The following is a 12,381-nucleotide window of genomic DNA, read 5'->3' as shown; positions in this document are numbered from 1 at the left end:
ATGAAAACAAAAATGTGCTTTTTGGTCTTAAATTCCGATTTTATCTTAAATAATGCAACCAAGCCTTATTACACTCTTGAATAATGCAAAAATGTGCACGCATGTACAAACAATTAAAGGGTTTATTTTCTCATTAGTACACACATTAAATGTAGCTTGCAAGACAATAACACAGCTAGCTAGCTAGAACACCATTCATAGATGGTAACTGGTTTATCGCCTATTGACGATAGTATCTTCTGACCAGGGCAGTTTTGTTAAGATTTCCGACGCTTCCTCTAAAAATGAACATGCATCGCTTGCAGTACGGTTTTGGAAACATAAGTAGCATATATTTCATATCAGCGCGAAATAATACAAATACAAAATAAGTTCAATTACTAGACACCTTAATAGGGTTACGGTTCACACACAGCCATATTCCCATGTTACAGCGCATGTTTACGGAAAACAGACGAAGATAGAGTGCCTGACTACCTGTGCTAATTATTTATCTGCGTCTCCGAATACCTGTGTGTAAACGGAAGATGGATGCCACAAACATGTTGTCACTGAAAAATACTGTCTGCTGCAACTGTGGTAAAACGTATTTTGCATATGTGAAATTATTTTGATGTGATATGAAAGTAGAGAGATGTATGTTTCTAGATCCGTACAGCAATTGAGATGGAGTGTGTTAGGCTGTTTTGGTTTCCAGAGCTAATTCACCTTTAAACAGAACATGTATGGTCCTTGGCTCCTTTCGTCCATTATTGGGCTAGCTAGCTAGTAATGTTAGCATATCAAACATGAACGTTCACCCCTCTCATACGAATATAAAAGTAAATTTTTATTAATATCATATAAGTCAACACCGTTGAGCTTCCATTTTTTTTAAAGCTACGGGCGACAATTTGAGAATGTAACAAGTTGTTAATGCAATTTCAGATGAAAACTCAATAAAACTAGTTTAAAATATAATGAACATGTCTACATTTCAGCTGTTTCAAAAACATTACTCTGCTATTAGTATTTCTACTGTATGAATGTTGGGCTCAAGGACACAATTCTGTTTACACTCCCCTGCTTAGAGGGGGGCATCTGTTGGACGAGTGTCGTGCGCGACCTCCGGAGATAGCATTCGAGACATGAGAAATACGCAAGTTTACATTACAGTAGTTTCTCTCGAGAATAGATACCATTAGAATCTCTCGAAATTCGCCTTAACTCGTGTCAATGAGAATAGACACATAGCTTTGGACAATCAGCTGACTGTGAATGTAAATAAAATATTTGCTGAATGAATGTTCCCTGATATGTAGCTATATATATATGTGCTGCGTTTTGGGTCATTGCAGTGGTACTGTAGTGTGCATTCAGACCTGTGCTTCTGATAAAAGACGGAAGATAGGTGGTGCCAGACACCACGAACAACAGACCCAAAATACACACTAGAGGGAGAGAGAGGGGGATTAGAGAGGAAGAGAGAGAGAGAGAGAGAGAGAGAGAGAGAGAGGGAGGGATGCAGCTAAAACAGTATGGACATCAGGATGTGCAATCTCATTGACACTGCACTGAGACAGAAAGAGAGAGAGAAATGGTGAGAGAGGGAGAGAGAGAAAGAGCTGGGGGAAAAGAGAGGCGGAGGTAGAAATCGGTGAGAGGGGGATTCAAGATGGAGTGCGACTGTACAGTAGAGACAGAGCGAGGGGGAAAGAGGAAGAGGGAGATGAATAGAGAGCGAGGGAGAGAAAGAGAGAGCGAGAGATGAGGGTTAGTGAGTTACGACGCTGTGGGCAATGCGCGGCCACCATTATGAAAACAGACATGTCATGTTCGCCTTCACATAGATAAATGTCTATCGATTGAACCGGCGTGCCTGTTTAAAGCACCAGGCCTTTTCTTCTCTCGGCCCCCTGGATCAATAGTACCTGTTCATCTCAGGCACACGGAAACTCACTCTCTCTCACACAACCGACCTGAATCCAAACTAACCCAACCCAGCTTCAACCCAACCCAATCTCAACACTGCCTAACCCAACCCAACCTCAACCCAGCCTAACCCAAACCAACCTCAACCCAGCTTCAACTCAACATAACCTAACCCAACTTCAGCCCAGCCTCAACCAAACCAAACCTAACACAACCTCAACCCAACCTAACTCAACCAAGCCTCAACCAAACTTAACCTAAACCAACCTCAATCTAACCAAGCCTCAACCTAACCAATCGGCAACCCAGCCTCAAACTATGGCTGGGCAATATATTGAATTCATTAGATTCATTAGATTCATGTTTAGATTAGATTCAAAGTATGTTTTAGTACGATATTCCAAATGCCTGTATTTATGTCCACATGTTCTCGTGTTGTCTTTTTGGTCGCGCTCCTTCTGCTGTGACTGTGCAACTTCCAATTTACACACAAATACCAACCTCATCCCCCTGCCACTGAGAACAACAAATAGGAAGAATAACTTTTTCCTCTCTGACAAAATGCGGTTTCTACTCGCCATTTGCGGTTTGGTCCAGCAGAATCGCTCATATGGACGGTGAAACACATTGAGACATTATTTTACAATAATAAACTAAAACTTAATGATGCACTATGCAGAAATCGCTCCGCTATTTCTTGGTTGCTAAAATTATAATAGTTTGCCTAATTTCAGTTTGTGTGACAAAACAAGCAAGTATAGTGTAGAGAATCATTGTACCGTCTAAACTGCTGTGAAATATATTTTCGATTAACAAAAAAATATTGTATTTTAAGCTGTTTGAAGCTTAAACCAAAAGTAAAAGACGCAAAAACGAAAACTTAAGAACAAAGTGGACAGGCTAGCATGCTGTTCAAACAGTGGGAGATGGACAGAAGGGTGTGTTCATACCAAATTCAACTGTTCTACCTTGTTAGCTAGCAAATAGATCCAAGTTGGCTAAACCTTAAATATAAAGATTAGCAGGCTACGCACTAGCACATGGAATTGTGCTTCAGAGATTGCTTTTGAGACCTGTGTACATTTTCTATAACGGCTGCTACAAGAAGTTGGTCATTATTAGTGATTGTGCATTATGCATGGTTTTGGTCAAATTTGTAACAAAAATTGCATTTTCATAGACAGTTAAACTAATTTGATAAAATAATTACATTATTAGTGGGTCATTATTGTGGAAGATAGCCAAAGTATAATTTCACAAGCCCTGAATTCATTAAATTATTGTTGACTGTTTAAAATGCAGTGTATTTTACCTTTACTTGTACAACAAAGCTTATTTAGAGAAAACATTTCAAAAATCAAGAAAAATGTGCTTTTCTTTCAAAAACAAGGACGTTTCTAAGTGACCCCAAACTTTTGAACGGTAGTGTATATTCTGAATCGCCCATAAATAAAATAAATAAAAAAATTGAGATGATTTTTAGGCCATATCGCCCAACCTCTGTCTGCCTCGCCCTCTACCTCACCCTCTGCCTTTCTCTCTGTCTTTCTCTGCCTCAGTCTCTATATGCCTCTCTTTTTCTGCATCTCTCCGGCTCTCCCTCTGCCCCCCCCCCCCGCCTCTGCATCTCTGCCCCTCTGTTTCTGCCCCTCTGCCTCTGCCCCTCGGTCTTTGTCTCTGCCCCTTTGTCTCTGCCCCTTTGTCTCTGCCCCTCTGTCTCTGCCCCTCTGTCTTTGTCTCTGCCCCTCTGTCTTTGTCTCTGCCCCTCTGTCTTTGTCTCTGCCCCCCTGTCTCTGCCCCTCTGTCTTTGTCTCTGCCCCTCTTTCTCTGCCCCTCTGTCTTTGTCTCTGCCACCCAATGAATTCCCTTTATGTAACACGTCATTACAGTCACTTATATACACGTGTGTGTGTGTGTGTGTGTGTGTGTGTGTGTGTGTGTGTGTGTGTGTGTGTGTGTGTGTGTGTGTGTGTGTGTGTGTGTGTGTGTGTGTGTGTGTGTGTGTGTGTGTGTGGTGTTGCTGTTTCCCCCTCTGCAGCGTTCCCCTCCCCTCCTCTCCTCTCTGTTCCTTCGCTATCCTCTTCCTCCTCCTCTTTCTTTCACACTGAAATCCCTCTCTCCCTCTCTCTCTCTCTCTCGCTCACTTGCTTGCTCTCTACCTCTAGATCTTTAGCTGTCCCATACCTCCACACTCCTCCTCCTCTGTCTCTTTCTCTCTCCCTCCCCTTCCCTCTCTTCCTGGTCTATGCAGTAAGCTGCCTGAATGTATCGGGGTCCTTCCAGAGCCCTGGCTGCAGAGTAGCAGTCGTCTTGCGAAATGCCTGCTCAGATCTCAGTGTAGAGAGAAACACGTACATCTGGAAAGGGAGCTTGCATTTCATACAACACAAAACATACATGCACAAGCACACACACATGCAGGTACACACATACAACAACATTTCCCAAAATATTTAAGCCTAAACACACTCAACCGACATTATGAATATCAAACCAACCCAGTGGCTCCAGTGTATATATACCTTTACATTATATTATAGATGTCTTTGAGGATGTTTCTCAAATGCAGCAGTCAGGCCAATCTTCTCATGACAGATTTTTTTTTAAACAGCCCAAATGAGTGGTCTTGGATGCTCCTGGGAGAGCTGCTTAATTCCCCCAGCCTATTAACATGAACTCATTTAACAAGTCTCATCTCATCTCACTGTGGCCTGGAAACGCTGATGATGAGGAGACCCGTTTCCGTGCCGACTAGAGACACCGGCGAGCCCATTGCCTGTGATGTCACCTGCCTCGCCTTACCATCCTAAAGCACTCAAGCTCCACTTTTGGGGACACTTTATTTTGTATGTGTTTGCAAATCTCGTTTCTCTTTCCATTGGATCTTTCTCTTTCTGTTGCTTTATCAAACATTTAACAGTTCCCTCCCTTGACATGCATGTTTTATTATAGATGGTGTGAGTATTTGTGTGTGTGTGTGTGTGTGTGTGTGTGTGGAGATGTTTAACTATACTTGTGAGGCGAGAAGTCCCCACAAGATTGGTAAACAAACAAACATTTGACCAACTGAGGACATTTTGCCAGCCCCCACTTGGAAAAAGGCTAATTCTATTGAGTTTAGGGTTTGAATTAGTGTTAGGTTTAGAATTAGAGTTTGAGGTTAAAGGTTAGGTTTAGGAGTTAGGGTTAGGTTTAGGTGTTAAGGTCAGGATTAAGGTTAGGTTTAGGGGTTAGAGAAAATATGATTTGAGTGTCCACAAGCTAAAACAAGAGGTGTGTGTGTGTGTGTGTGTGTGTGTGTGTGTGTGTGTGTGTGTGTGTGTGTGTGTGTGTGTGTGTGTGTGTGTGTGTGTGTGTGTGTGTGTGTGTGTGTGTGTCTGTGTGTAACCTTGGCTGGAGCAAAAGCCTGCCGTTCCCCTGGCCCTTGCAGTTGCAGGGTGAGATTTTCCCCTTTTCTAGCAGCTCACAGGCCCCTACTATCCTCCTAGTCCATGACTGTGCCTTAAAATCCTTACTTCCTCAGTCCTTGTTTCCTCCATCCTTGTTCCCTTGGAGGAACAGATCGAAGGTCCCTCCACTCTGACCTCTTCGAAAACGCTTTGAGAGGGAGGTGAAGAATGGAGGAAACAATGATAGAGGAAGCAAGGATTTGACAACTAGTAATATTTTCAGACACAAGAGGAAAGTGTGCTGAATGAACCCTGTAGGCTGTGTCCCAAATGGCACCCTATTCTCTAGATAGTGCACTACTGTTGACCAGGACTCATAAGGCTCTGGTCAAAAGTAGTGTACTATGTAGGGGAATAGGGTGCAGGGTCCTGGTCTAAGGTAGTGCACTATATAGGGAAACGGGTGCCATTTGGGACGCAGTCAGACTAACAACACACCTACTGATGGAGATGGACTGGCAGACGGCCCTTCTGGTAGAGGTCAAGTCAGAGGAATGGCCTAATCTCAACCCCCTTCTGAAGAGTATGGGTTTAAAAATGGTGGAAACTCTCCTCCAGCCAATGCTTACACCAATCCAATTATTTTAAATGCATGCAGGGAAGGGTGGAGAATGGGGATGCATGGGCCCCGGTTAAACGTAGTGCACTACATAGGGAACAGGGTTCCATTTCAGACACAGCCCTGGTCTACCTGACCCAGATGTAAGAGTGACAGTGACGAGGGTAGTGCTGTGAGGAGAACACTTAGTAGTGGGATTTCAGTCACACTGAGACAATGGGGTTGTCTTGAAGGCTATATTGTTCTGAGCTCACACACACACACACACACACACACACACACACACACACACACACACACACACACACACACACACACTGCAATGGCCTGAACATCATACTGCACACTGCAATGGTCTGAGGTCTGAGGACATCTCTAAACACTGCACCAATATGAAAACCCTCAACATTGCAGCAGAGTAGAGGAGGAGGGGGGAAGAGAACAGCAAGAGGAGAGAGGTAGAGGGAAAGAGATGAGGGGGAGAAAGAGACAGAAGGGTAGAGAAGGGGGGAGGAAGAGAGAGAAAGAAAGAAAGAAAGAGAGAGAAAGAAAGAAAGAAAGAGAAGGAGAGGGAAATGATTGGACCGATGTCTAAGAGAGAGTAGGAATTCAATTAAAATGTAGGATGAAGGTGGCGCTGATTAATAAATTGTTGTTTTCATAAATAAGTGATTATTTACAGTGGTTATGTCTTATGAATAAGTGTGTGATATCAGTAGATCTGTCTGCCTGGAAAAGTGACCCGCAGGATTACTTAAGAATTAGAAATTACATTTGAAAGGTCTTAGGTTTGACAATGGACATGACAGGGGGTGTTTCTAAACAGTTTTTGGGGTCTTTTTGGTACGTTATTAGGATCCCCATTAGCTGTTGCAAACGCAGCAGCTACTCTTCCTGAGGTCCACACAAAACATGACATAATACAGGACATCAACAGACAAGAACAGTTCAAGGACAGAACTACATAAAAAAAATGTAAAGACACACGTAGCCTACATATCAATGCCTACACACAAGCTAACTAGGTCAAATAGGGGCGAGGCATTGTGCCGTGAGGTGTTCCTTTATCTGTTTTTTGAAACCAGGTTTGCTGTTTATTGGAGCAATATGAGATGTAAGGAAGTTCCATTCAATAAGGGCTCTATATAATACTGTACGCTTTCTTGAATTTGTTCTGGATTTGGGGACAGTGAAAAGACCCCTGGTGGCATGTCTGGTGGGGTAAGTGTACGTGTCAGAGCTGTGTGTAAGTTGACTATGCAAACAATTTGGGATTTACAACACATTGTTTCTTATAAAAAGAAGAAGTGATGCAATCAGTCTCTCCTCAACTCTTATCCAAGCGAGACTGGCATGCATAGTATTTATATCAGCCCTCTGATTACAATGAAGAGCAAAACGTGCTGATCTGTTCTGGACCAGCAGGCAGCTTAACTCGGTATTTCCTTGCAGCACTGGACCACACGACTGGACAATAATCAAGATTAGACAAAACTAGAGCCTACATAACTTGTTTTTTGGAGTGTGGTGTAAAAAAAGCAGAGTATCTCTTTAATTATGGACAGACATCTCCCCATCTTTACAACCATTGAATCTATATGTTTTGACCATGACAGTTTACAATCAAAAGGTAACGCCAAGTAATTTAGTCTCCTCAACTTATTCAACAGCCGCACCATTCATTACCAGATTCAGCTGAGGTCTGGAACTTAGGGAATGATTTGTACCAAATACAATGCTCTTAGTGTTAGAGATGTTCAGGACCAGTTTATTACTAGCCACCCATTCCAAAACAGACTGCAACTCTTTAAGGGTTTCAGTGACTTCATTAGCTATGGTTGCTGATGCATATATGGTTGAATCATCAGCATACATGGACACACATGCTTTGTATAATGCCAGCGGCAGGTCATTGGTAAAAAAAAAAATGAAAAGAGTAGAGGGCCTAGAGAGCTGCCCTGGGGTACACCACACGTTACATATTTGACAATAGAGAAGCTTCCATTAAAGAAAACCTTTTAGTTCTATTAGATAAATAGAATCCACGATATGGCAGAGGTTGAAAAGCCATAACACATATGTTTTTTCAACAGGTTATGGTCAATAATATCAAAGGCTCCACTGAAATCTAACAGTACAGCTCCCACAATCTTCTTATTATCTATTTATTTCAACCAATCATCAGTCATTAGTGTCAGTGCAGTACATGTTGAGTGCCCTTCTCTATAAGCATGCTGAAAGTCTGTGTTGTAGCATTGTATTTGGTCAAACACAATTTTTTCCAACAGTTTGCTAAGAGCTGGCAGCAAGCTTGTAGGTCTGCTGTTTGAACCAGTAAAGGCCACTTTACCACTCTTGGGTAGCGGAATTACTTTAGCTTCCGTCCAGGCCTGAGGACATGTAAGGCTCAGATTAAAAATATGACAGATAGGAGTGTCTATAGAGTCAGCTATCATCCTCAGTAGCTTTCTATCTAAAGTTGTCAATGGCAGGAGGTCTGTCATTATTGATTGATAACAATAATTTTTCTACCTCTCCCACTCGAACATTTCAAAATTCAAATTTGCAATGCTTTTCTTTCATTATTATTTTTTGATGGATGAATAGAATTGCTCACTGTTCATTGTTGGCATTTCCTGCCTAAGATAGCCCACTTTGCCAATTAAGTCACCTTTAAAATATTTGTCAACATCAAATGGTTTTGTGATGAATAAGCCATCTGATTCGATGAAAGATGGGAGTTGAATTTGTCTTTCTGCCCATAATTTCATTTAAAGTACTCCAAAGTTTTTTCCATCATTCTTTATATCATCAATCTTGGCTTCTTTTTGTTGAGTTTAGTCAAATAATTTCTCAATTTGCAGTAAGTCAGTCAGTAAGATGTGCAGCCAGACTTATTAGCCACTCCTTTTGCCCCATCTCTTTCAACCATACAGTTCTCAATTCCTCATCAATCCATTGAGCCTTCACTGTACTAACAGTCCGTTTCTTAACAGGTGCATGCTTAGCAATAATTGGATACAGCTTTAGAACAAAGTTCTACAGTATTAGTAAATCATTTTTAAAAATGTGATCGTTACATCAAATCAAATCAAATTTATTTATATAGCCCTTCGTACATCAGCTGATATCTCAAAGTGCTGTACAGAAACCCAGCCTAAAACCCCAAACAGCAAGCAATGCAGGTGTAGAAGCACATGTGGATGATCTTGTTCCTGTAGAGTTTGTTAACACCCTGGTAGGTTGATTAATAACCTGAACCAGATTACAGGCACTGGTTACAGTGAGAAGCTTCCTCTTGAGTGGACAGCTTGATGAAAACCAGACAATATTCAGGTCCCCAAGAAGGTAGACCTCTCTGTTTACATCACAAAGACTATCAAGCATTTCAAACATATTATTTAGATACTGACTGTTAGCACTTGGTGGCCTATAGCAACACCCCAAAAGAAAAGGCTTTAGATGTGCCAAGTGAACCTGCAACCACAACACTTCAATTACACTTGACATACTGCAAGGTCTTCTCTAAGCATTACAGGGATACGGCGCTGAATATATACAGCAACACCTCCCCCATAAGCATTTCTGTCTCTTCTATAGATGTTATATCCTTGTATTGCTACTGCTGTATCATCAAATTAATTATCTAAGTGAGTCTCAGAAATAGCTCATTTATGAATGTTACCTGATGTTATCAAGTTATTGATTTCATGAACCTTATTTCTAAGGCTACATATATTAATATGGTCTATTTTCAGCCCTTTCCTGGGTAGCTTATCAGAGAGACATAATACTGCAATGAGCAAACAAAGCAAGAGAAAAAAAAATACATTCAGCAGTCCATTAATCAATTGTTGTGTGTGTGTGTGTGTGTGTGTGTGTGTGTGTGTGTGTGTGTGTGTGTGTGTGTGTGTGTGTGTGTGTGTGTGTGTGTGTGTGTGTGTGTGTGTGTGTGTGTGTGCGCGCGCGCGCGTGTGTGGATGCGTGTTTGTGCTGCGGGGTTGAATCTACGAACCCATAGGCTTGGCTCTCTCATCCCTTCCAGGCTTCTGGGAGGGAGGGTGAACAATGAGCCTGTCATAGCAGATGTAAGCAATGTCCCCACACACTCTGGCAGCTTTCATGACTGGGATCAGTTCTTTCCTCTTTTGGCGCACAGCTTCAGGATAGTCCTTGTTGAGGAAGATATACGTTCATCTCAAGTTCTTTTCTCTTTCCAGAACAGCTACCTTGTCCTTGAACCTCATGAACTTGACCACTATTGTCCTGGGCCTATCACTTGGGCCGGTGGTGGGTTTTCCAGTCCTGTGGGCGCTCACCACCTCAATCTTTCTGTGGTCCATCTTCAATTTCTCAGAGATCATTTCCCTCACTTTGTCCTCAGACTCCATCCAGGAGAAAGTCCTTATCAAAAATATATTATCGGTGATGGATAGGTGGGACAGCTAGAGTATTTGGAAAGACAATGTGATCCTTTCTAAGACACCCCTTATCAGGTTTGGGCGGTATCCAGATTGTCATACCTTTATACCAACATGAGGCTGCTGAGGAGAAAATGGCTCATAATAATGTCCGGAACGGAGCAAATGGCATCAAACACCTGGAGACCATGTGTTTGATGTACTTGATACCATTCCACCATTCTTCCCAATTAAGGTGCCACTAATTTCCTGTGCTTCATACCGACCTTGTACCCTCGCGGGATATTCGGTAAAACTGGAACTAAACAAGTAATCCGATGTTTAGCAATGCTAACAAGTACATGTAAAATCCCATAGTGAATGCTAGGTAAATGCTAAGGAGCGCATTGCAAAACTTTTATACAGTCTCTGACAAAACTATTTAAAGGACAGACATCCCAGCCCATAAAGTTCTACAAATAACAAAAAAATGCTACTCACAGTTTGCTGCACGCACAAAACAAATATTAGACAGCAAGGCTCTTGTTTCAGGAGGGGATTCCCTGCTGTTTCCAAGATAAACTTGATTTTTGCAAGAAGCTCACCACTTATCTAGATAATTAGCTACTAAATTAGCAACCCAAATGCACAATTGCAGAGAATTTAGCACATTTTAGACAGTTAACTTAATAGTTATAAGATACTGTATCTAGCTGGCAAACATTTAGTTGTGAATTCCATACTGTAACTAGATCACCTGGCGCTTTCTGCAAAACAGTGATTGATTCACAAGGCTCCGGTCTCTCGTCGTTGTGTGCTTGTAAACAACCACCACGTGACTACCGGTAAGCTTCATAATGAAAAATAATGTGACAGCTGAAATGAAGAACGCAATGTGCTTTATCTCCCAATGTATTGCACAAGTTGACTGCAGGTATTTACTTAAAAAGTAGCTACAAATATTCAAATGTATTAAAAAAACTTCAAAGAAATTGTTCACGGTTTTGAAAAAACATCCCGTGACTATTTCCAAATACCCCAGTATATGTTATAAACGGTATACCACCCAAGCCTACCCAAGCCTCTAATTTTACCCACATTCTTACCTAAACTATTTCTAATCTAAATCTGAAACAAGCACAGACTTCATCATCATCATCCCCATAGCTCTCTCTGTTTTGCCCTCCCTCTCTCTGTCTCACTCTCTCTCTCTCTCTGTTTTGCCCTCCCTCTCTCTGTCTCACTCTCTCTCTCTCTGTTTTGCCCTCCCTCTCTCTGTCTCACTCTCTCTCTCTCTCTCTGTTTTGCCCTCCCTCTCTCTGTCTCACTCTCTCTCTCTCTGTCTCGCTCTCTCTCTCTCACTCTGTTTTGCCCTCCCTCTCTCTGTCTCGCTCTCTCTCTCTCTGTCTCGCTCTCTCTCTCTCTGTCTCGCTCTCTCTCTCTCTGTCTCGCTCTCTCTCTCTACTCCCACAAAGTTAATCTCTCGTCTCTTTCTTTTCTCTCCTTTCCCCTCCAATCTAGCCCTCTCCCTCACTCACCGCTCACTCAAGTCCAAGTGACCTCATTTTCATTGATGCCTCCTCAATCTCACAGCTCTCCTATGGCTTCCTCTCCTCCTCTCCTCTTCCTCTCATATCGTTCTCTTCCTCCCCTCCGCTATTCCTCTCCTTCTCTTCCTCACACTGATTTTTCCTTTCTGTTTTGCCATCTCTGGCCCACTTTAATCGAAGAACCGTTCATAAAACCTTTAAAAGCCTCCATAGATGCTTCACAAATGCTTCACAAATCATTTATAAGAAAAAGTAATGAGCTTCAAAGTTTATTTGTTTAAAGTAGGATGGCCATCTATTCCTCTCTTTCGGTCTCTTTTATTGTTCTCTCTTGCCTCGTCATGGTAACTCCACCTCTCCTTTTTATCTCTTAGTGCTTCCACTAAGTTGTTTTACTCCTCTTTCTTTCTGTCTTTCTCCTCTCATTCCTCCCTCTCTCCTCTTTAACCCTTCCATTGTTTAGTTTGAATAATACATGTGCTTGGAAACATTCCACAGTCCGCTGACATGTA

The 12,381-nt window shown here is 42.0% G+C and overlaps 1 protein-coding gene across 1 annotated transcript in view; it reads right to left on the bottom strand.

Annotated features, from left to right (window-relative positions):
- The window catches only part of LOC115145271 (potassium voltage-gated channel subfamily C member 1-like), a 52,880-nt gene extending 42,570 nt beyond the window's left edge, over positions 1-10,310 (bottom strand). Inside the window, exon 1 of the mRNA XM_065002801.1 lies at positions 10,149-10,310. Coding sequence (XP_064858873.1) covers positions 10,149-10,310 — 162 coding nt within the window. The remainder of the gene's footprint in view (positions 1-10,148) is intronic.
- Positions 10,311-12,381: the final 2,071 nt, after the last annotated feature.

Source organism: Oncorhynchus nerka, linkage group LG17 (genome assembly GCF_034236695.1).
Source record: "Oncorhynchus nerka isolate Pitt River linkage group LG17, Oner_Uvic_2.0, whole genome shotgun sequence".
Taxonomy (NCBI): domain Eukaryota; kingdom Metazoa; phylum Chordata; class Actinopteri; order Salmoniformes; family Salmonidae; genus Oncorhynchus; species Oncorhynchus nerka.
This window is presented reverse-complemented; position numbering and strand designations above follow the sequence as displayed.